The sequence below is a fragment of the Podarcis vaucheri genome, assembly GCF_965113315.1.
Source record: "Podarcis vaucheri genome assembly, chromosome: Z".
NCBI classification, from domain to species: domain Eukaryota; kingdom Metazoa; phylum Chordata; class Lepidosauria; order Squamata; family Lacertidae; genus Podarcis; species Podarcis vaucheri.
Window position 1 is genome coordinate 50,307,429 of NC_138758.1, and position 24,986 is coordinate 50,332,414.

At 48.8% G+C, this 24,986-nt stretch overlaps 1 protein-coding gene across 1 annotated transcript in view; it reads right to left on the reverse strand.

Annotated features, from left to right (window-relative positions):
- Window positions 1–24,986, reverse strand: part of TTLL11 (tubulin tyrosine ligase like 11) — a 75,416-nt gene that overhangs the window by 39,182 nt on the left and 11,248 nt on the right. The window contains exons 2-4 of the mRNA XM_082208895.1: window positions 12,541–12,637; window positions 10,397–10,530; window positions 735–1,310 (exon numbers count right to left, since the gene is read on the reverse strand). Of these exons, the coding sequence (XP_082065021.1) occupies window positions 735–1,310; window positions 10,397–10,530; window positions 12,541–12,637 (807 nt within the window). The remainder of the gene's footprint in view (window positions 1–734; window positions 1,311–10,396; window positions 10,531–12,540; window positions 12,638–24,986) is intronic.

Sequence of the window (24,986 nt, forward strand, 5' to 3'; positions counted from 1 at the left end):
GGGCGGGATATAAATAAAAAATTATTATTATTATTTATTATGTATGTGCATGCATGCACAAGAGAGATGGATTCTGGACTAGATGCCAAACGCCGCAACCCCACACGCCGTGGCCTGATATGGCAGGCTCATCTTAGGTTTTCATTTCATTAAACATGTGCCCTGGATAGATTCTGGACAGGGTGTATTGATTTGAATCACGGCAATTGATTATGCTCTTATATCTTGTCTGCATGAAAATAACAAGCCTCTATAAAAATAACAAGCCTGAAAACGAACGAACAAACCAAGGCAGTATCTGTTGACGAGGGATACGTCAGCAAGAACTTCTGTTGCCTTGGAACATTTGGGACAGATAGAAGAAAACGCACGTTACAGAATTAAACTGTGGAACTGACTTCCATAGGAGGCAGTGATGGCCACCACCTTGGCTGGCTTTAAAAGAAGATCGGACAAACTCATGGAGGAGGCAAGGCCATCAATGTCCACTAGCCATGATGGTTGTGTTCTGCCTCCACGGTTGGAGGCAGCAATGATCTGCACGCCAGTTGCTGGAAACCACTGGAAGGGAGAGGGCTCGAATTCTACTTGCAGCTTTCTCAATTGAGGCATATGGCTGGCCACCAAGAGAACAGGAGGCTACACTAGGCGGGGGACCCTTGGGCCTGTCCAGCAGGTCATTTCTTATGTTCTTACACACCCTCAAATGCCCTCTAGTCTAAGTCTTGGCTCACCTGGAAGCAAGAAGGCCCTGGTTTTCCGGCAGGAATATCGGACTGGTAGTAAACTTTCAAGTTAGGGACCATGGCAATAACAGTCTTGATGACCAGGGAAATGATTTCATCCGTGAGCTCCTCGATGTTGACTCCGTTGGAGGACAACCTGTTCAGGATGCTGGAAAACGTCTGTTTGCTGCCTGTGTTGGCGCTGTCTGAGTGGACAAAGTTCCCACTGTGGACGTTGAGGGAGTAGTTGGTCAGATGCATAAAGACCTGGTGGAGGTTCTTGTGGGTCGGCTCCTGGTAGGGCTCCGTGCAGAACCGGCAGAGCCCGTTTTTGGCAATGTAGATCTCCAGCGGGTCCAGAGACTTCAGCAGGACGTAAAGGCGGATGTCAAACTTCAGATTGTCAATGAGAAAGGGCTTGGACATGTACTCCTGGACCACCGCAGGTCGCAAAGGGGTGCTCCCCGTCACCTGGATGTCGCTGGGCTCTTTAATGAGGTAGATTCCGTCCCCCTGGCAACCACCGTCGGGTTTCACAATGAATATGGGCTTCCACCTGGGGTTGGCTTCTTTCATCATCTGGACCTGAAAGGAAGCAAGAAGGCAAAAGAATGTCTGTTACATTTTGCCTATCCCTTCTTTGTCCTAGGTAAAGGTAAAGGGACCCCTGACAATTAAGTCCAGTCGTGGCCGACTCTGGGGTTGCGGCGCTCATCTCACTTTAATGGCCGAGGGAGCCGGCGTACAGCTTCCAGGTCCTGTGGCCAGCATGACTAAGCCGCTTCTGGCGAACCAGAGCAGTGCACGGAAACGCCGTTTACCTTCCCGCCGGCTTTGCACTTTGACGTGCTTTCGAACTGCTAGGTTGGCAGGAGCAGGGACAGAGCAACAGGAGCTCACCCCGTCGCGGGGATTTGAACTGCCGACCTTCTGATCGGCAAGTCCTAGGCTCTGTGGTTTAACCCACAGCGCCACCCGCGTCTTTGTCCTAGATTGGCATAAATTATTTCATTTATTCATTCAATACATACATACATACATACATACCCCGCCTTTCTCCACAGCAAGGATTCAAGGCAGCTTACAGATAAAAGTAAGAACAGCTCAAAACATGGTGGGGAGAATTTACCTACCCTCTCTCCCTGACTAAGTGCACAATTTACTCGAGGCTGACATTCCAGGGGTGTACCATATTGGCCCAAAGATAAGCCGCACCCGAATATAAGCCGCTCCCTTAAAATTGGAGGGGGGGATTCTGAAAGGCACCCACTCAACAAAGCACAATCACACAACAAGGAACACACACACACACACAAGGCTTGCCCAGCAAGGGTTGGGGGGGCCAAACGGAAAGGGGGTCAGCAAGCACTCGTCCCAAACAAGCACACTCTCACCACCAAAGCGCATGCGGTCGTCCACTGCCAAATACAGTAATCGTATGCTGCCCAGCTGTAAAGGAACCGCCTCACAGCTGACCAGAGATTGCAGCGCGTAAGAGAAACCTTGTGTGGGCAGCAGCCGCTGCTCAGCTTGGGGGAACACCGCCTCACAGCTGATAGGCTTCTGTGGCCCAGACCCCACGTGGTCCAGAGGTGCCGCAGATCATTTGCGCCACCTCACAGCTGATCAAAAAGCGAATTTTTGTAAGGGCATGAATATAAGCTGCACTTTAACTTTTCATGGTTGGAATCGGGGGGGGGGGTGTGGCTTATATTCGGGCCAATACAGTAGATTTTGCAGAAGCCAAAATCATGTATGTTCAAAACACATAGGGCTCAGTGGTGGAAGGGCTTGCCAAAGTCGTTTTTCCTGGATTCCTGATCCCTTTTCTTTTTTTTTTTTTTGAAATTTTTATTTATGATTTTCAGGTTTATAAAGGTAAAGGGACCCCTGACCGTTACGTCCAGCCGTCAGTGCTCATCTCGCTTTATTGGCCGAGGGAGCTGGCGTACAGCTTCCGGGTCATGTGGCCAGCAGGACTAAGCCGCTTCTGGCAAACCAGAGCAGCGCACGGAAACACCGTTTACCTTCCCACCGGAGCTGTACCTATTTATCTACTTGCACTTTGACGTGCTTTCAAACTGCTAGATTGGCAGGAGCAGGGACCGAACAACGGGGATTCGAACCGCCGACCTTCTAGGCTCCGTGGTTTAACCCACAGCGCCACCCGCATACATTCTTTCAGGTTTATACATTTCACTAATTTCACAATCATTTTAACATTTCAAAACTTGACTTCTTTCCTCCTCTTTCTGCAGTTCCTCAAATTTATTTTTAGTATCTTCTGCATATCAAAATTAACTTAATTAGTTCATTTATTCATCTACTTTAAATATATACTCTTATGAAACTGCAGGTTATTACAATAATCCTGCCAACGTTCTTATTTGCTTACAGTTTATTTGTAAATATTCAATAAACCATTTCTCTTCTTTTACACATAAAAAAGTTTGTTATCTTGATTTCTTATTTTTCTGGTTTCGCCATTTCTGCATATTCCATGTTTTTATAGCCATTCTTCTTTTGCTGGGACTTTTGCTTCTTTAAATTTTGGGGTGCGTAGCATTCTATAGTAGCATACATGAATAAGTTTCTATAGTAAGGTTACTACTAGGCGTCCCCGTTTCCTGGGGACAGTCCCCAGATTTACAAATCAGTCCCCTGGCAAAATCCATCTATTTAGTAGGAAGTTGAAAAGTGTAGCCGGATTCATTGAAAAAATCTGGAAACCTTATTCTACATAGTTTAGGTAGTTCTGCCCCTATAATTCCCAAAGGGGGGGGAGGATTGATTCCTGACCCCTTTCTGACCCATATTTATTTATTTATTTATTTATTTATTTATTTATTTTATTGCACTTGCGTAAAGCTGAACATGCACAAGTTAAATGTAATAAAATAAATACAGTCATACCTCAGGTTAAATGTGCTTCAGTTTGAGCATTTTCAAGTTACACTCCGCGGCGACCCGGAAGTAACGGAGTGCGTTACTTCCTGGTTTCGCCGCTCACTCATGTGCAGACGCTCAAAATGACGTCACACGCATGCGCGGAAGTGGGAAAATGTGACCTGCGCATGTGAAGTCGTGTCTTACGTTCTACTCAGGATGCGAACGGGGCTCCGGAACAGATCCCGTTCACATCCAAAGGTACCACTGTAAATAAGTAAGTAAGTAAATAAATAAATAAATTTTTACCCTGCCCTCCCCGGCTAAAACTGGGCTCAGAGCGGCTAACATCAAATGTATAACACATTAACATAAAATCAGTCAATCAATTAAAATACATCCTAAAATCAGATCAGGATCAGAATACATAATGTGCATAAATTGCAGGCTTGCTCTGTCTGTCTCTCTGTGTGTATTGTATTAAAATCATACAGATAATTACAATAAAAATAGCATGGCACCAGCCTTTTGGGGCTTGTGCAGTGTTAAGGGGGGGTAGTACCTTTGGTGGGGAACACGTCATGTTCCTTCTGGGCCGTTTGTCCCCCTTCAGTCCCCACCCTGCTCTCAGCTCTCACCTGTGGCTCCTAGAAGATGTGACAGCGGACACACCCCAGGAATGGCTTCAACTGGCCGGCTGATCCAGGTGAGAGTAGCCAAGGGGCAGATGGAGCTTGTCAACCTGGGAAGGTAGCCCATCTAGGAGACAGAAAACTCTGATCCTAAACCTCTGCTGCCTTGTGGGCTCACGAGTAAAGCCTACACAAATCCAGAATAGAGTCCCTAAGATGGTTGGATGGCGTCTTGTATGCCTCCTTCCAGCAACTCCTGCAGCCAAGCTTGTGCCAAACATCTTGTTCTGCTTTCCTTTGGACCACATCAGCAAGGCCAAGGGGGTGGCCTTGTCGTATGGACAGCCCAGTCTGGACCTACACACACACACTGCCCAGCCCTACTGCCCGGGGAGGGTAACACAGAGGTTTGTCTTCACCCCCAGAGGGGCACTCCATTGTCTCTCAAAACAGACAGATGCCAACAAACAGCCCTTTCACTGAAAGCATTCAGCCCCCTAAAGCCTGTTAGAACAAGGAGGACAGCAAGTAGGGAGCCAGTCTGGTTTCTCTAGGGAGGGAGTCCCAAAGCCTGGGAGCAGCCACCACTGGGAAGGCCCCCTCCGTTCCCATAAAGCATGCCTGTGACCTGTAGCTCCCAAACCTTTCTCAGGCCCCCACCCACTTGGTTCCAGGAACTCGTCCCTAGGGCCTGCTGCCCTACTCTTTAGAAAGCATTATTCTGAATAGCAGTTTGCACGACCCACTAGGGAAGATAATAACACTATAAAATTCAAACAATCAATTGCACTTTTATTCAAAATCCAATTAAAACTATCAGGTTTGATTAAGTCAATGAAACTGATGAACTGGGTCCAGTGATACCAGCTTTGTTGCTTAGTCTTGCGTACCACCTTTAGAAACTTATTTCACTGTTCAGTAAATTCTGAATGCAACAGATGGGTTTTGATGAAGTGATACCGTTTTCCCAATGTCTGGTTTAAAGTCACTTAGCAGGAGTCTTAAATCGCCCTCTGCCACCCCCTTGCCTCTTAGCACGCACGCACGCATGCACGCACGCACACGCACACACACGTACGTGCAGGTAATCCCACTGCCTTCCAGGAGGCAGTTAACTCCCACCTTGGGAACCACTGAGTATATATGCTTCAGCCTCTCCCACCTCGTCCCCATTTTACCCTCACAACCACCGTGTGGGGTAGGTCCTTGTGACGTCAACATACGAGAGTGCTGGAGGTGAAATAGTTAAACAGGTTACCCAATCAGAACCCAGGGGGTGGAGTCAGAGGGGCTATAAAACCAGCTCTAGGAGGGGCGAAGGGAGAGTTCGTTGGGTGGTTGGTTGGAGTGGGAGTGAATTGGGATAGAGTCTGTGGGCAGGTTGAGTTGGTGTAGCAAAATAAGCTGAGTCAGGAACAGTTAGGAGCTAGGAAGACAAGTAAATATCTGAGAGGCGGTTTAGTGAGCGAGAGCAAGTAGCGGAAGTTATAGGTCTGGATAGGCACCCCATGAATGTCATTGACCGATACCGTTTATGAAACCACAAGCTTGTTAAACTGCAATAAATACACAGAAGTTTATGTTCCAATTCAACCCTGACTGGACTCAGTATTGTACCAGGTAGGGCCTGGGTGGTGGCAGCGAGAAATAAAGTGGTGGCGCAGGGATCAATAGACGGTGAAACGTCCAGGGACCCTGTGTGATCGCCACAGTCACGCAGAGAGACAGTGACATGCCCAAGGTGACATTCAAGGCAGAGAGCATGGCTTTAAACCCAGGTGTCTCCCAAACCAAGTCAGATACTCTTATCCACTGCATCGCACTGCAACTCATGGGATGCTGGCAACTGTAGGGAACAGCATTTGCTGCCCTTCTTAGAATACTGGGTGCAACTACACATTTCTGCAACGACATCCAGGGGTGTGGAACCTGAGGCTACTTCAGCAGTCACAGGGAACATTCCCTAAAAGCACATGAGAACCAGCTTGCACCCAAGGTGTCACTGTGAGTATATAAAGCCCTTAACTTTGGACCAGTTCACCCACGGGACTGCCTTGCCTGCTTGACCGCTTCAACTGAGGGAATGGGCCCTGCCACATAATGCCCACGGCACGTCTGTAAGAACTTGACCATTTGGTGTGGCAGCACGGACATTTTGGAACTCCCTGCCTGTATTCTTTTTGGTGCCTGCTTAAGGCATTCTTATTTAGACGAGCGCAACCTACATTTTAGACAGTTTGTATGAGTCTTAACGGGGGCGCGGGTGGCGCTGTGGGTAAATCCTCAGCGCCTAGGGCTTGCCGATTGCTTGGTCGGCGGTTCGAATCCCCGCGGCGGGGTGAGCTCCCGTCTTTCGATCCCAGCTCCTGCCCACCTAGCAGTTCGAAAGCACCCTAAAAAGTGCAAGTAGATAAATAGGTACCGCTTTCTAGCGGGAAGGTAAACGGCGTTTCCGTGCACTGCGCTGGTGCCGGCTCGCCAGAGCAGCGATGTCACGCTGGCCACGTGACCCGGAAGTGTCTTCAGACAGCGCTGGCCCCCGGCCTCTAGAGTGAGATGGGCGCACAACCCTAGAGTCGGACACGACTGGCCTGTACGGGCAGGGGTACCTTTACCTTTACCTTATGAGTCTTAACCTGCTTGAATCTATTCTACTGCCGTCTAAACTTTCTGTATGTTTTAAATTATGGTTGTAAATATTTTAGTAATAATTGCACTGCTTTATCTTTTTTTGTAAGGGACGCGGGTGGCGCTGTGATCTAAACCACTGAGCCTAGCGCTTGCCGATTAGAAGGTCAACGGTTCCAATCCCCGCGACAGGGTGAGCTCCCATTGCTCGGTCCCTGCTCCTGCCCACCTAGCAGTTCAAAAGCACGCCAAAGTGCAAGTAGATAAATTGGTACCGCTCCAGCGGGAAGGTAAACGGCGTTTCCGTGCGCTGCTCTGGTTCCCCAGAAGCGGCTTAGTCATGCTGGCCACACAACTTGGAAAAACTGTCTGTGGACAAACGTCGGCCTGTAAAGCGAGATGAGCGCCGCAACCCCAGAGTTGTCTGCAACTGGACTTACGGTAACTGTCAGGGGTCCTTTACCTGTACCTTTTAATCTTTTTTGTAAACCTCAAGTTTTTTCTACAATCGAGTGGTCTGTAAATTTTATGAAATAAATAAAATAGAGCCTGCCAGATAAGGCCAAGGACCCATCTACGCCCACTACGGGAAGCCCAGAAGCAGGACCCAAGGGCAAGAGGCCTCTCCCTTCCTGAGGTTCCCAGCAATGGGCATTCAGAACCACGGCTGCTTCTTGCGGGCAGAGCATAGCCATTGTGACTGGTAGTGATCCATAGCCGCCTCCTCCATGAACGTGCCCAGTCCTCTCTTAAAGCCACAGGTGCCTCCTGTGGGACCAAATGCCATAGTAGTTTAACTCTCTGTGTGTGAAGGAGTTTCTTTCTTCTGCCCCGAATACCCCAACATTCAACTTCACTGGCAGTCGATGAGTTCTAGCGTTACGAGAGGAGAGGAAAACCTTTTTCAATTATTTTACTTTTAAAAGACAACTGAAGGCGGCCCTGTTTAGGGAACTTTTTAATGCCTGACGCTGTATTGTTTTTTAATATTCGGTTGGAAGCCGCCCAGAGTCGCTGGGGAAACTCAGCCTGTATAAATAATAAATTATTATTACAGTCACACCTCGGGTTAAAATTGCTTCAGGTTGAGCATTTTCGGGTTGCGCTGCACGGCGAACGCGTTACTTCCGGGTTTCGCTGCTCACACAGATGCTCAAAATGACGTCATGCGCATGTGCAGAAGCGGCGAATAGTGACCTGTGCACGCGCAGACGTAGGTTGCGTTCGCTTCAGGATGCGAAGAGGGCTACGGAACGGATCCCGTTTGCATCCAGAGGTACCACTCTATATTATTATTATTATTATTATTATTATTATTATTATTATTACTATATTAATATTATTATTACTATTATTATTATTATTTCTGTCCACTTTGTCCACCCCACGCATGGAAACTACTCTCACGTCGCCTCTCATTAACCGTTTCTACAAACTAAGAAGCCCCCAAAACTGCAAACCTTCTTCACAGGGGACCCCCCCCACCCCACCCCTTCTCCCCATGATATTTGAGAAAGTGGTGCTAACCGGGGGGATGGGGGCCTCTTGGGAATCACCCAGAATCGTTATTTTATTAAGGGGTGGGGTGGAAAGTGGGGCGGCACCATCAAACTACCAGCAAAGGATAGTTCCCAGGATATCCCACACCAGGAAGCTTCCAGGCAGTTTCATTACACTGACTCCGCATTAGTATATAAAGAAGGGGGGGGGGAATGTGGCGTAAAATGTCATGTTTGGTAACAAAAAAGTACTTTCCCCTCAAACACAGACGGAGGACCATATGCAGCAGTGTTTTATCAGCCATCTGCCAATTTTTCTTCCCCCAGAAAGGCAAATCAAAGCCTCTACCAAGCAGGTGTGAGGGGGGGGGGGGATGATATTGTAGAACAGGAGTCAGCAAGCTTTCTCAGCAGGGGGCCGGTCCGCTGTCCCTCAGACCTTGTGGGGGGCCGGACTATATTTTGAAGGGATAAATGAATTCCTACGCCCCACAAATAACCCAGAGATGCATTTTAAATAAAAGTACACATTCTACTCATGTAAAAGCACATTGATTCCCAGACCGTCCGTGGGCTGGATTTAATAATAATAATAATAATAATAATAATAATAATAATAATAATTTATACCCCGCCCTCCCTGGCCAGAGCTGGGCTCAAGGCTGCTAACATCAGTAAAATTTAATGGGGGGGGGGGGACAACAACAAAACAATTTAAAATACAGGTTAAAAAGCAATTTAAAATGCAGCCTCATTTTAAAAGTAGCCCATGGATCAAAACCGTAAGGCGGGGGGGGGAACATAAGGGTCAGACTGTGCCTTGGCCAAAGGCCTGGTGGAACAGCTCTGTCTTGCAGGCCCTGCGGAAAGATGTCCAAGTCCCGCAGGGTCCTAGTCTCTTGTGACAGAGCGTTCCACCAGATTGGGGCCACAGCCGAAAAGGCCCTGGCTCTGGTTGAGGCCAGCCTAACCTCCCTGTGGCCCGGGATCTCCAAGATGTTTTTGTTTGAAGACAATAAGGTCCTCCGTGGGGCATACCAGGAGAGGCGGTCCCGTAGGTACGAGGGTCCCAGGCTACATAGGGCTTTAAAGGTCAAAACCAGCACCTTAAACCTGACTCTGTACTCCACCGGGAGCCAGTCCACTGGTAAAGCACTGGATGAATGTGATCCTGCAGCAAGGACCCCGTAAGGAGCCTCACCGTGGCATTCTGCACCTGCTGGAGTTTCTGGGACAGCTTCAAGGGCAGCCCCGCAAAGAGCGTGTTACAATAATGATGCCTGGAGGTGACCGTCGCATGGATCACTGTGGCCAGATCAGGGCGAGAAAGGTAAGAAGGCGATTTAGAAGGCAATTGGGCCAGATCCAGCCCACGTGGCCTTAGGTTGCCTACCCATGTTGTGGAAGCAGTGGTGCTTAGTTGGGGGCTACATCAGTTGGAAAGGCAAGTAAGAGGTTCCCTCCACAATACATTCTGGTTCAGGTGCAGCTGGACAAAGGGCCAGGAGAAGGTTGTTCCAGAGCCACCCTTTCCAAGCTCTAAGCCCAGAAAAAAGGGGTCACAGCTACACAATAAATTTAAAGCACCACTTCAATGCACATGGCTTCACCCCGGGGACTGTAGCTGACTAAGGGCGCTGGGAACTGTGGTTCTATGAGAAACAAACCATGGCTGCCAAAATTCTTTGGGGGGGGGAGTCAAAGAACGTACACACTGCTTGATCATAAAATAAAATATCAGGCTGGCTGGCACAGAAAAGGATAAAACAAGAAAATTGTCAATAAAAATAATTAACAGCAATGATTTAAAACACTTTAAAGAATTAAAATCAGTGATAAACTAAAAACAATAACATCAGCATTCCAAACATCTAGGCAAGCTGGGAAAAAAGGAAGTTTTTAGCAGGCGAACAATGAAGCACAACACCTGCCTGGGATCAAAAGGCAGAGAGTTCCAAACTGGGCAGTGCCATGCTAAAATACCAACTTCTTTCAAATTTCAAAGACCTTAGCGAGGACAGCCCACCTCTGCGAGGAAAATGGGGAACTCCTCTGGCAAGATCCAGGAGCGTGGGTAGAAGTCATACTCCGCGGGGAAGAGTTCGTGCATCATCCGCATGGCAAGACTCAAGGGGATCTTCCGGACCGTTTCGGTCATGCCTGAGGAAGAAGGTCAGCTGTGAGCAGGGCCTCAACAACGGGCAAGTCTAGGACAAGGGTGCTCCTCCAAAAGCGCTCCCTGCAGCCAGCATGCCCAGTGGTCAGGCATGAGGGCCGTCGCAGCACACAAGCCTCTGGGGGGCCACAGACTTATTTATTCTAGTTAGCCCCATTGTTTTAGGAAAGTGGTTTTGTTTTGTTTCTTGAGCACTTTCCTCCTTCTATCTGTACCTGTGTTTTTAATTATGGTTCTCATTCTAGCTGTCTTGTGGCTGGACCTCTCCCGTCTTTGGCCAGAGGCTGACACTGCCCAATACTATCCTGTTTTCTTGCTGCTTGCTTACCCCATGAAGGAGGAAAGCAGGGACCGAACACCTATCCTGCCACAGAGCTTTCTTTCATACGTGAGAAGAGGCGGCCAAGTTGGCTGATCGTCGGAGCTAGCAGAGGAAACCAAACTTCAGAGTTTCATTAAGTTTGGCATTGGGGGGGGGGAGCTGCCTTCCTGCCAGCTCTATTCCAAGGGAGCAAAGCTTGGCAGCTCTTTGCAGAATGCAATAAACAGAAAGAGCTGTGAGCTGTGATGAATCAATATCTTGGGCGCTCTTAGCTCTTACTTAACCGGATTCAGGTAGAGATTAAAGGAGAAGTAAGGGAGCTTTAAGAAGTTTGATAGACCTAATATTAGGAAAAGGTTGACTAAAACTCCCCTCTTCTCTTTAAAAATAATCTATTGGGGGGGGGACCTGTCTGAGCTTTCCTTCTGAGACTGGAAGTGTTGCAGTTCAGTTCAGTGGCGATGGTCATTGTTTTGTTCTGTTCTGTTCTTGCTTTTACTACATGTTTTGTGTTTCTGTCTCAAGGCGGTGTACGTGGTTTTTCCCCTTTCTCATTTAATCCTCACAACAACCTTGTGAGGAGGTTGGGCTAAGAGAGGCAGTGACTGGCCGCTCCAAGGCCACACCAGGTGAGCTTCACAGCCAAGTGGGGATTTGAACCCTGATCTGTCCCAGGTCCGACTCTGGCACTTTAACCAATACACCAAAACTGGCCAGGAAACCACACAAACACCCCCTCCCCAATGTCTGACACCCTGAGGGGCACCAGCAGCCAGGGGAGACCAGTGTGGGCCACTTCCGGCATGAGAGCCAACTCAGGCCTACCACAGCATTTTGGGCAATGAGTGAAAATTTTACCATTGACCAACCAGCAGGCTAGCCTCTGCACCCATGCTCCCCTCCCTATGCTCCATCTTATCCCAGCAAGCAAGAGACATTGCTCAGGGACACATTCTCATTCAGATCAGGGTCCGTGCAGATCAGGGTCCGTGGCAGGGGCAGCCAGGGGAAAGGGGGGTACAGCCTGGGGAGGAATCCCAGTCCTGAGGTTCTGCGCCCCTGGACAAGAGGCGGTAAATGCCACCCATGTGCCAGGAGCTAAATTGTGCATGAAAAGGACAAGTTTTCGCAGGCTGGTATTCAGTGTTGGTTTTATACATGGCCAGGAATCTGGCAGAACAGTTCCAATTACAGTCATACCTCGGGCTACAGACGCTTCAGGTTGCGTTTTTTCGGGTTGTGGACCGCCCAAACCCGGAAGTACTGGAATGGGTTACTTCCTGGTTTCGGCGGTCGCGCATGCGCAGAAGCGCTAAATCGTGCTTTGCGCAGAAGCGCTGCTGTGGGTTGCAGATGCTTCAGGTTGTGAACGTGCATCCCACATGGATCACGTTCACAACCCGAGCGTCTACTGTACACATAAAACGGTTTGGTCTTTTTAAGGGAGAAGAGGGTCTATTGAAGAAGTGTTAGGTGAATGGAGGAAAAACGAAGTGTGGATCTAATTAATGGAGTTGGTTTTGGTCCTAGGAGCGCCATCTCCCATGAGACAACCTTCAGGTACCTGAAGAGGGCTTGTCTGTCTGCGAAGACAGAAAACACCACAAAGGGCTCCCCCTCTTCCCTTGTACAACTGCTTCTTTTAAATGAGTGACGCAAATAAATCTATTACCTGGAAATTTGTTGACTTGGCCCGAGTAGATGGCATTATCGTGAAACGAGACACCGTGCCAGTAGATATCACAGGGAATGCGGCGGCCAAAAGGAAACTGCAGCAAAGTAGAAGAGGAAGAGATAAGGTACATACAACTTTGATGCATAAATTAGAAACGATTTAGGTATGCAATTCTATTGCCTACGTTTACATGGGAGGAAGCCCCATTGGACACAGGATTTACTTCTGAGCAGACAGTTACCAGGACTGGTGGGCACCATCACCCCTTCTCTGTGATCCGGGAGACGCTTTCATCCTCCGACTCCTGCACCTGTTTCCTCAAAAGGAAACAACACTGTGCTCAGTTCTCATGGAACAGGGGCGCAGGGTGGAAGATATGCACATTTGCCCAATTTACAGGGTTGTGGAATTCAGCTTTTCTCCTTGCAGGGTTGAAATTTGGTGCATTGGTTGTCATTTATTTATTTTTTAATCATGGGCTGGAGGAAACCTGCAGTAACTGTGTTGACGAGCGCATGGAAAGCCAACGTGGTCACTGGACCACACAGCTCCGATCCTCCCTGACTGTTGGCCATGTTGGCTTGGGGAGGGGTGGCTGGGGCTAGAATCCAACAACACATTGGCTGTTCCTGGGCAGATTTTGCAAACCTGGTGCAATCCAAAACACCTGGAAGGCACCCATATGGAGAAGGCTGTACTAGGGAGGCCCACATTCAAAAACCCTGCCGCCGCCCCAGCCATAAGCTCACCAAGTGATGTTGGGCCAACCCCACAGGGCTGTTGTGAGGACACAGAACATAAGAAGAACCTTGCTGGATGAAGCCAATGGCCCCCAAATTCTGATATTATGCATATCCAATGAAGCGGAGTGCTTGAAGATGAAATAAAGGTAAAGGTTAAAGGGACCCCTGACCATTAGGTCCAGTCGTGGCCGACTCTGGGGTTGCGGCGCTCATCTCGCTTTACTGGCTGAGGGAGCCGGCGTACAGCTTCCGGGTCATGTGGCCAGCAGGACTAAGCAGCTTCTGGCGAACCAGAGCAGCGCATGGAAACGCCGTTTACGTTCCCGCTGGAGCGGTACCTATTTATCTACTTGCACTTTGAAGTACTTTTGAAATGCTAGGTGGGCAGGAGCAGGGACCGAGCAACGGGAGCTCTCCCCTGTCGTGGGGATTCAAACCGCCGACCTTCCGATCGGCAAGTCCTAGGCTCTGTGGTTTAACCTACAGCGCCACCTGCGTCCCTTGAAGATGGAATAGACCAAAATAAATTATTGCAGAAAGACATGCACAGAAACATACAATTTAAGGAACAAAAGTTAACCGCTCACCATCAGAGCAATGGCATTTCAGCTTCTCTGCTCTATTACAGAAACACCCCAGAACCCCAACCAGGTTTTAGAGGAGGAAACCCAACCCCTTGTTGCCCCGGTTCGCTGGCTTGGCAATCAATGAATCAATGTTTATTACGGTCCAGAGACCCACAAATCATTACAAAGTAATACACAATTCATACAGCCTATCTCCAGGTTAAACAAGCATTTTGTTTAGAATATAGGGATCATTTGTTCTTGCAACCACTGATAAAAACTTTGCCACTGCTAATGTTCTAGCGTTTGTCTGGTCTTCCAGTAGGAACCTGACATAGTGAGCCTCTGAATTTCCCGGGAAAGGTACCAGCAAGGGTAATATCAGTTCAGCCCTGGCTTGCTCATATTTTGCCCAATGCAACAAAATATGTTTTATGGAATCGATGTCTTGAGCACACGAGCAAAGTCTGTCCTGGTAGGAAATTCCTCTCAGCCTGCCATCCAACACTGCAGAAGGAAAGACATTTAGTCTGGCTTTGGTGAAAAGCCTTCGATAGTTTGGTACTGTCAGGTTTTTAATGTAAGATGTTAACTTAAAGACATACCCATATTGTACTCCTACTGCCAGCGGACTACAGACTGCGTGTGATCAAGATCGCAAGTCACTGTGTGCATTATCCCATAATCTTTGCTTTAACATCTTTTGGGCGCCTTCGTAACCCAGGTAATACAGTTGGGGGGGGGAGACAGACCAATGGAGGTGGCTTTTTTAGCCATGGTTTTCTGCCATTTGCTGACAAATTCCTCCTTGGTCAGGTGTTGGTACAAACCCTTCCCTAGATTAAACACTGAAATCCTGAGCCAATGTTTTAGGGCAGCCAACCACGCTTTAGTTGAAATTGAGCATTCACCAACTTCTAACGGAAGTACGGAGTTGGGGACGCAGTTGGGTACCTGCAGCAGAGATCGTAGAAATTTTGCCTGAAAGCCATCTCACGGGTGCAGCTACTTAATCCTGGGGGGACCGTTAAGCTGATGCAAGCTTGCTGCCCTCCAGCTCACCCCCTCCCACCTGCTTCAAATCATGCGTCCACCCCCCCCCCCCGGGACAAACAAGCCTGTGCCCCCAAGACTGACTGGAACACTCAGAGGTGTATTGCAACAGACGCCACACTTATGATGCAACGGTTTCCCCAGGGTGAATGCAGAGGCCATTTCCAGGCCTCCTCTGACGAGGCGGCAGCACAGAGTACCTTCATTCCCACTGCCACCCCTTTTTGCAAAAAAAACATGTTCACCACTGGAGCAACAACATTTTAAAACACCCCCTGGCTGTTTATGGTTAACCCAGCCCCCTTACTATGGAAGTCTTGTGGGCAAAGGTGGGAGGTTGCAGGGAGGGGAGGATCTCCAGATTATTTCCAAGAATGCCTTTTTAAAAAGCCTTACCGTATTTTTCGCCCTATAGGACGCACTTTTCCCCCTCCAAAAATGAAGGGGAAATGTGTGTGTGTCCTATGGGGCGAATGCAGGCTTTCGCTGAAGCCTGGAGAGCGAGAGGGGTCGCTGCGCACCGACCCCTCTCGCTCTCCAGGCTTCGCGGACCTCTCCGCAAGCCTTGCAAGCCCGGCGGGAGGTCCCGCGGGCTCGCAAGGCTTGCGGGCAGCAGCCTGCAGCCCACAAGCTCAGGGGATAGCAGGGAGACGGAGCGCCACCACCCCGCTATTCCCCGACCTGGTCTGGAGGCTGGCGGGGGGGAGAAGCAAGCTTGCTTCTCCCCATCGCCAGCCCCACAAGCTCGGGGGACAGTGGGGCAAGCCGCTGCTCCACGGAGGCTAGGGTGGCTGTCCCTGAAGGCAGAAGAGGGAGACGGAGCGCTCCGTCTCCCTCTTCTAGCTTGGGGATGGCTGCGCAAACCTGGGGGGGGGGGATAAAAACTTTTTCCTTCATTTCCCCCCCAAAAAACTAGGTGCGTCCTATGGGCCGGTGCGTCCTATAGGACGAAAAATATAGTAGTTCTGAAGGCAACTTGCTTTGGGAAAGGAGGGGGGGTGTCTGAAATTAATTAGCATGCTAATTGGGGGAATTCTTTCTTCCTCTGCTGCATAAAGTATGACACCCACAACAGTCAACAAGAGAGGAAGGAGGACCCCTGGTTCGTTTCGTTATTGATTTACTCAGGAAGAGGAAAGGTTGGGGAGAGTGAGGCAAAAAATGTGTAATTCTCAGGAAAACAACCAAGGGATGGAATCCCACCTTTTCTGTGCCCTCTTCAAATGTGCAAGGAATACAGATCTGGAGGCAAGCATCCGGTAGCTCTCCCACACCCAGGGAATCTTCGTTTTTTAAGTACCCTATTTTTTGCTCTATAAGACTCACTTTTTCCCTCCTAAAAAGTAAGGGGAAATGTGTGTGCATCTTATGGAGCGAATGCAGACTGCGCAGCTATCCCAGAAGCCAGAACAGCAAGAGGGATCGCTGCTTTCGCTGCGCAGTAATCTCTCTTGCTGTTCTGGCTTCTGAGATTCAGAATATTTTTTTCTTGTTTTCCTCCTCCAAAAACTAGGTGCGTCTTATAGTCTGGTGCTTCTTATAGAGCGAAAAATACAGTAACTAATATTTAAATCAATGCCAATTTCAAAATACCAGTGAAGAAAAGATATGTTGACAGGGCACCTCTCATTTACAGCATTTGTCAAAGCGTTTCACACTGACAGTTTGGTAAGGATTTAAGAGCAGGGATTTAAAAGCAGGCAGCCTAAAGGCCCGTCTACTCCAATAACCCATTTCCCATGCTGGTCAACCAGAAGCCCAGAGGCAGGACAGGGGCCCAACAGCATATCTCCTACCAAGCAACTGGTACTCAAAAGGTAGACTGCCTCTGAACAGGAGGTTTCATCGAACCCTACTCTCCTTTTCTAGCGAATTGTCTCTAAGCAGTTGGCTCCTTACCTCTCTTGCCCTGACCTAGCCACTGTGATCCACGCGACGGTCACCTCCAGACTGGATTATTGTAACTCGCTCTATGTGGGGCTGCCCTTGAGACTGACCCAGAAACTCCAGCGGGTGCAGAATGCCGCGGCAAGACTCCTTACGGGGTCCTCTCTGCAGGATCACATTCACCCGGTGCTTTACCAGCTGCAGTGGCTCCCGGTGGAGTACAGGGTCAAGTTTAAGGTGCTGGTTTTAACCTTTAAAGCCCTATACAGCCTAGGACCCTCATACCTACGGGACCGCCTCTCCTGGTATGTCCCACAGAGGACCTTACGGTCTGCAAACAAAAACACCTTGGAGATCCCGGGCCACAGGGAGGTTAGGCTGGCCTCAACCAGAGTCAGGGCCTTTTCAGCCATGGCCCCGATCTGGTGGAATGCTCTGTCACAAGAGACTAGGGCTCTGTGGAACTTGACATCTTTCCGCAGAGCCTGCAAGACAGATCTGTTCCACCAGGCCTTTGGCCAAGGCACAGCCTGACCCCCTCCTTTGGTAATCCTCACAGAATTCTAGCCCAATGGTTGCCATTAATTTGATTGGAACTGATTTTATAATGAATAGATTTTAGAATGCTGTATTATTTTACTGTTGTTAGCCGCTCTGAGCCCGGTTTCAGCTGGGGAGGGCGAGATATAAATAAAATTATTATTGTACTTCCAAAGTCATCTAAGAGCCAAACTTCACATTATGCCTATACAGATGAGCTTACCACCACCACCCCCCAAAAAAGGGGGGGGGGAGATTTGAAAGAGGAACCTTTTTCCACCTGTGGTGACACTGCCCACAGGTATTCAGATTTTGGACAACTGTTTGTCAAGAAGTGACCAAAATACGCAAAACAAGCTATTTCAACTTCACCACAGCTTTGATTCCCAAATATATGGACCAATCGACTTGAAAGGTTTCAGCTCCTGGGAACTCTCGACAGGGATGCTAGCAGCTGCCAGAACCTCAGTTGCCCCCAAATGGAAAACTTTACAGGACTTGTGACTTTTGCTTTGAAATAAAAACCAAAACCTCATAAATTATGTTTGTGGGTTCTTGAAAAATTCCGTGCTCTGAAAGTTCTCTGTGAAGAGGGATGGATTGTTAAAACCATACTGGGAACTTTATCTCTGAGAGTGGATAGGGGGGGGAGGGGGGGTTCACTCTTAATTTTAATTTGTCTGTTACACACCGTTCTTTGCCCTCAGGTCCCACCAATAAAACACGGGTTTAAAACAAGAGTTGCGCCTTCAGCATCCTTTGAAGGCCGCACAATGAAGGAGCCAAGCGCAACTCTGTGGTCTTGACTTAGGGGCCACCGCAGAGTAGGCCCTCTCCTGGGTAATCGCCCCCCTGAGCCTGCAAGGGTAGAGGGAATATCAAGAGGGCGCCTTCTGCCAATCTCAACACTTAAGAGGGATTGTAGGGAAGGAGGCTGTGGGAGAGCTTGCATCTATATAGAATTCAACCCCGTGGAAAGATGGAAGTTGGAGCCAGTTCTGAGCATCAGGAAAACAAGAGCAGGAAGTCGGTGATATTAGCATCCACACGCCCCCCCCCCCACTCCAGCATAGCAAATCAGATTATCCCAGTTACAAGTTGATTAATTCTGAAACAGGCGCAAGGAATGCATCCGCCGCACAGCGCTGGCTCTTCCAGAGACAGAGCACCACAAAGCAGACCAGCCCATCCAAGCAGCGTTGGGGGAAGAAAGGTGAGGGCAGAAATCCAGACCCTCCATTTGCTTGCTGCTCTTCATTTGGAGACCCACGGAAAAAGTCCTGAAACCATTTGTCTATTCCAAATTGACCTCAAATATTTCTCTGCAAGGTTGAAGGAAATGGGGAGCCTCACAATTGTCTCTTTGCTCACAAATCCTGTCTCAAGGGCACATATAAGATATGGATAGGGGTTTAACCGGCCCACGAGCCACCTGCTCGGCGAGTCCCCACATGCTGGGCTAAACTGGCACAGTGCAGCGCAGGGACTCTCGTCTACGGCTCTGGAAATCACTTCTGCGCACGCGCGCTTTCCAGCATCTGGGCATGCGCGGAAGCAATTTCCAGCGCCGCAGACATGCGCAGATGCGATTTCCAGCATTGCGCTGCGCTGGCCCAGCCCACGGAGGATCTCTGCGGGAGTGATCTGGCGTGCCCGATAAGCCTTGCTGACCCCTGGAATAGGATGAGCCTGTGGCCTGGATTCAGGAATTGAGTACTGGTAGTTATCATAACAAAAGAGTGGCCAGGATGGCCAGGTAATCCAATCAGGTAACCTGGCAGACAGGAGATAAACAACACACTCAGGATTCTGTTTTAGACCGTCCTTTCTGATGTATGTATGATGCACTAGAGGTGGTCTTGGGCTACACCCCTTCTTTGCCCTCAGGTTCCACCATTAAAACACGGGTTTAAAACAAGAGTTGCGTCTTCAGCATCCTTTGAAGGCCACACAATGAAGGAGCCAAGCGCAACTCTGTGGTCTTGACTTAGGGGCCACCGCAGAGTAGGCCCTCTCCTGGGTAATAAATAAAATCATAAATAAAATTGTGTATTTATGATGTATGGAGGGGTGGTTTGGGGCTCCAGGGTGAGCAGTTCAAAAGTCTATATAAGGGCTTGTGCGCATGCTTCAGGGTCCTCCTCCTTCTCCTGCGGGTGAGGGGAGCACCCTGTTGCAACAGCTTTAATAAAGACCAGGCTTACTAGCTGCTTTGCTTCTCAATATTCTCTGGTTGGCCTCTGTTATTTTCTCCTACCAATAGGGAACCTATGTAAGGACTCTATATGGGCTCTTGGATACCCCATAAGGGAAAGGGGCAGTTTTGTTTACAACAGCTTTCTCCAAAACACTTTTCCACTCAAAACAAAAATCTAAAGGCAAAAAAGAACCTTGGCTAAAGGTATACAAAAGACACCTTTTTGGTGGGGGAGCAGGGTGGGAAAACCTGCGTGACTTCATTACAGTGCAAATAAATTTTAGAGTGTATGAGTTTGTTCACAAGCCAAAGGCTAAAGAAAGCCCTAAACTGGTGGGCTGAGGCTGCCAGAAAGCCACAATTTCTTCCCTGACCCATAACAAGAGTATGTTATTGGCTAGTTGTCCAGGGCTGAAGGAAAGGCACTCTGCACATGCCAGGAGGTAGGCTTCTCTGTTTTAATTCATTTTTTGCAAGGCTCAAAGCAATGACAATCACCCTGGTAGACGTGTAACAAAATAAAAAATAAAAGCAGCAAGATTCAAGAAAACTAGCTGAAAAAACACTGAAGAGAAAGAGTTTCTGCAGCTACATCTGAACCCCAAGGAAAGGGGTATGTTTTCATACTTCTGACGAAAGGTTGCAGAGCTTCAGGGGCAGCTGACAAAGAGACCCTGTTTCCAGGTGCTTTTGTTCTGGTGTGTAGCAACCGCCAGCTGAATTTGCTGTTGCACTGTGCCAGCATTCTGGGAAAAGGCACAGGAATAAGGTTTTCTTCCAGCTCCTGCTCAAAGGCTGCCTTTGAGGAAGAAAATGTTAAGTGGTTGTCCAGGACCCTCAACAACTGTCAAATGTTCTGGGGGAAAGGAGGTGGAGGAGGTTGGGAGCCCCTGCAGGAGTACATGCAAAGAGAGCCCCCGACAACCCCCACCCTGCCATGAATACACCACAAACACACGTATGCATAAAACAGAGCTCACCAGCAGGTTGGTGAAGACTATCATAAAGGAAGAGAGCCAGTTGTTAGTCGGACAACTGGGAGACCCGAGTTTGAATCCCCCACTTGGCTATGAAGCTGACTGGGTGTGGCCTTGAGCCGAAGAAGGGTCTTATGGGGATTAAATGAAGGGGGGGGCATATATGCCACCTTGAGTTCCTTGAGTGAAAATGTAGGATAGAAATACAATACAGTCACACCTTGGGTTAAATGTGCTTCAGGTTGAGCGTTTTCAGGTTACGCTCCGCGGCAACCAGGAAGTGACAGAGCACATTACTTCTGGGTTTTGCCACTTGTGCATGCGCAGACACTCAAAATGACACCGCGCGCATGCGGGGAAGTGGCGAATCTCAACCCGCGCACGCACAGACACGGGTTGCGTTCGCTTCAGGATGCGAGCGGGGCTCCGGGACGGATCCAGTTCGCATCCAGAGGTACCACTGTAAATTAACAAGGAAGATAAAGCTAGCTCCTCCGCAAGCAGCTTTTGGTTACTGGCACTTTTGCTCTCAGACACTTCTTTTTTGCTTTTCTTTTTTTGCAAGCCCTGGTTGCAGCGCGGCCCGATTCTCCACCGCACCTGTACAGCCCGTAAGCTAAAGCAGCACATTTCACGCATGGGTCCCTGGGGGGCAAAGGGTGTCGTGGAGGTGAGAGCGAAAGGCAAAAACACGTGAAACAGATCTCCTGTTTTCCAGAGAAGGTGAGGAACAAACAGGAACGGAAGGCAGAGGGGAAGGGGGGGGACAGCCAGCCGCACACCAGGAAATCAGGGAGTTATGGGACCTGACTGTTTGCATAGCTGCCGCAGCTGTGTTGGTGAAACAATGCCGCTGTAACCATGGCAACAGCAACCCAGAAAGGAAGCCCAGGCGTCAGCTGTTCCGCCTGTCTTCCAAGACCCCCGCCCTGAGCTCTTCGAAATGCCTCACAGGGCCCCACCCACTTGCCTGTTTACCTACCCTCACCCCCCCCCCCCGAATAATTATATGCCACCTTTTTATCCAAGGAGTTCCAGGTGATCTATATGGCCTTCCCTGCTCCTCATTTTATCTCACAGCAACTCTGGCAGGCTGATTAGGCTGAGAGAAGCCCAAGGTCACACACCCCATGAGGTTCGTGCCGAGTACAGATTTGAACCCTGGTCTCTCCCACATCCTCTGCCACTTCCACCTCGCCCCTCGCTGCCACCTTACGACCAGAGAGCCATTCACAGAACCCACCTCCTCTCTTCACCTCCCCTCCCGCAAACCCACCTTCCCCCTTAAAGCTTTTGCACAAGACCCCAACCAGGTGAAACTCTCAGCCCAAGCAGAATGGGACCACAAGCAGCCATGCTCAGCCGCTGTGGCCTTGGCAAAACAAAACCCAGACAGGTCCCTGCCCCAAGGAGCCTTCAGTTACTATCACCATTCTCGCTGCCACCACTGTGGTATATTGCAACTGGTATGCAGCTTTTCAAAACCAAAAAGCAGAAGAGAGAACATTGCAGATGCGTGGAATCACTTCTGAAGAACACAAGAATGGCCCTTGTCCCATCTAGTCCAGCAGAATCATCAGCTGACGCCTATGAGCTGCAGCCAGAATGGTCAGCGGTCAAGGCTATTTGGAACTCTTGTCCAATGGAGAGCACCCGGTTGGGGAAAATGGATGCAGACAAACATGCACATCCCTAACCAACCTAAAAATGGTGTCCAGGCCCAAGCAGGATGTTGCAAAATTGCAATTTTTGATAGTCTTGGCTCCAGACCAGGACAAAGTCTGCCTTGCATCTCATAGGAAAGTCAAGGGCTCCCCCTTCAGGCCAAAAAGCTCAGCATCATTAAATCCCCACGCTCCCTGCTCCAGATACAACAGAACAGGACTCTAATGGGCAAAGCATTTTCTGCTTTCTGGGCTAATTATGCTAATTCCTTGATATTATGCAAATAACATGGCAGATGAAGGTGTCATCTTGTTCCAAAAGGGATTTGTTCAGCAGACTTTTCAGAAGTGTTATCCGTTCTGATTAACACCGGCATACATAATTCCCGGTGAGACTTCTGTTTCCACCTCTGCAAATGACTTCAGCAAGTCAGTATGCAAACACACCGATCTCGTTAGCACAAAATCCAATTTTAACTGACCTTGTTCTTACTGCTATGTCTCCCCACCGACACTCACTGTAAAGTTGCAAGAATGGCTTCAGGCATTTTTTAGGAAGCATATAAAAAAGAATCTTGCTGGCCAAATATTAATATCAGAACCTGAAGGGAAATGTTTGGTGAAAACAGCATCCCAAAACCTGATCCCACCCTTACCCCACAAATTCCACAGCAGTACGTGAATAATACTACTTGTAGAGCATCCATTTACAACAAGTTCGAGCTGAGCTGAGGATCAGGACCACTTCAAGTTGTCAGAACAGGATTTGTGTGGAGAGGAATACATGGCTTTTCTATAAAAGTGGAGCAGGGGCTTTTCCTGAAATGATAGATAGATAGATAGATAGATAGATAGATAGATAGACAGACAGACAGACAGACAGACAGACTGCTGCCCCAAAGGAGGTGAAAGTATTCTGTCTGTAATTTTGCTTTGGGGTTTTTTAAAAAAATGCAAATTTGAGTGGAATTTCCTGCCAAGGAGTGTGGTGGAGTCTCCTTCTTTGGAGGTCTTTAAGCAGAGGCTTGACAACCATATGTCAGGAGTGCTCTGATGGTGTTTCCTGCTTGGCAGGGGGTTGGACTCGATGGCCCTTGTGGTCTCTTCCAACTCTAGGATTCTATGATTCTATGAGTCTGTTCAGGTTAAAGTCTATACCTGCTCTGAGGAATTCAGTACAGTGGGCACTCAGGTTGCGAACATGATCTGTGCAGGAGGCATGTTCGCAACCCACAGCATTTGCAACCTGCAGCGCCGCATCTGCGCATGTGCGGGTTGCAATTCGCCGCTTCTGCCCATGTGCAAAGAGCGATTTAGCGCTTCTGCACATGGATGACCACTGAAACCTGGAAGTAACCCGTTCTGGTACTTCCGGGTTTCAGCGGGTCCGTAACCCGAAAAAACGCAACCTGAAGAGTCTGTAACCCGAGGTATGACTGTATTAGGCGCCAGAATTCTTTTAACCCCCAAGCAGCAATGGCAATCCACTAGAGGCACCTTAAAACTGCCACAAAGACTTTGTCCCTGCAACAATAGTGAATTGCCGCAAGTCATCTAGTCCAGCCCCCTGCAAGGGAATAATTTCCTAGGGGCTCCTCTTATGATCTTGTTAAAAAATAATTGGCTTTTCAATGCACAAACAGAGCCTCTTGGGCTTGCAGATCAGAAGGTCGGTGGTTCGAATCCCTGCGACGGGGAGAGCTCCCGTTACCCGGTCCCTGCTCCTGCCAACCTAGCAGTTCGAAAGCACGTCAAAGTGCAAGTAGATAAATAGGTACCGCTCCGGCGGGAAGGTATACGACGTTTCCGTGTGCTGCTCTGGTTCGCCAGAAGCGGCTTAGTCATGCTGGCCACAGGACCCAGAAGCTGTACGCCAGCTCCCTCGGCCAATAAAGCGAGATGAGCGCCGCAACCCCAGAGTCGGTCACGACTGGACCTAATGGTCAGGGGTCCCTTTACCTTTATGCATTAGACAGTGTTTTGGATCTGCCCTGAATGAAGAATGGCTGAGTTCAGTTATCCAGAAGTGGTACTGGCACCGATGGTGGGACTGAACAGATGAAGGATAAGTCTATCAGCAGCTACTACTCACAAAGCCTCTCTGTTGGAGATGGAGGGCATCTGGAAGCCGTAAGCAGGGGCAGGGGGGCAGGGGGGGTGCCTGCTGCTGTGCTCATGCCCTGTTTGTGGAATTCCCAGTGGGCGACCTAGTTGCTGGAGGGGCCAAATAGGTCTCTGGCCTCATCCATCTCGCAGGGCCTGTAAGACAGAGCTATTCCACCTGGCTTTCAATTGGAACTTATTTCCCTTCTCTTCCCTCCCCCTCCCCTTTTTATGAAGATTACCTGCTCTGGGATCCCACAGCTAATTCTCCCCTGGTCTCCTCGCTGGCCCAAGTAGGACCAATTTAGCCAGCTAGCCCTGGTAATCATCGAATGTTTACTGGATGGAGTTCCCCCCTAAATTGACTTCTGAATTCTGAATTTATTTTTATTGACGTTTTTATGCTGTTTTTGGTTGCATCAATTCGGTGTTTTAAATTTGTTGTTAGCTGCCCTGAGCCTGGTTTTCTGAACCGGGAAGGGCGGGGTATAAATAAAAAATTATTTATTATTTATTTATCCAGCAGCATTTGTCGTGTGTTCTAAAATTCTGAAGAGGGTAGGAGATTATAGCCTCAGACAAAAAGATGCTTTTACCAGGGTTCTCACCCTATTAATGAAATTTTAGTAGGTTATGTTAAACTAATCCTCATAAATGACTGAAAACAGTAATTCTGAAGAAAAAGGTACGCTTCCCTCATTTTTAGATGGTTC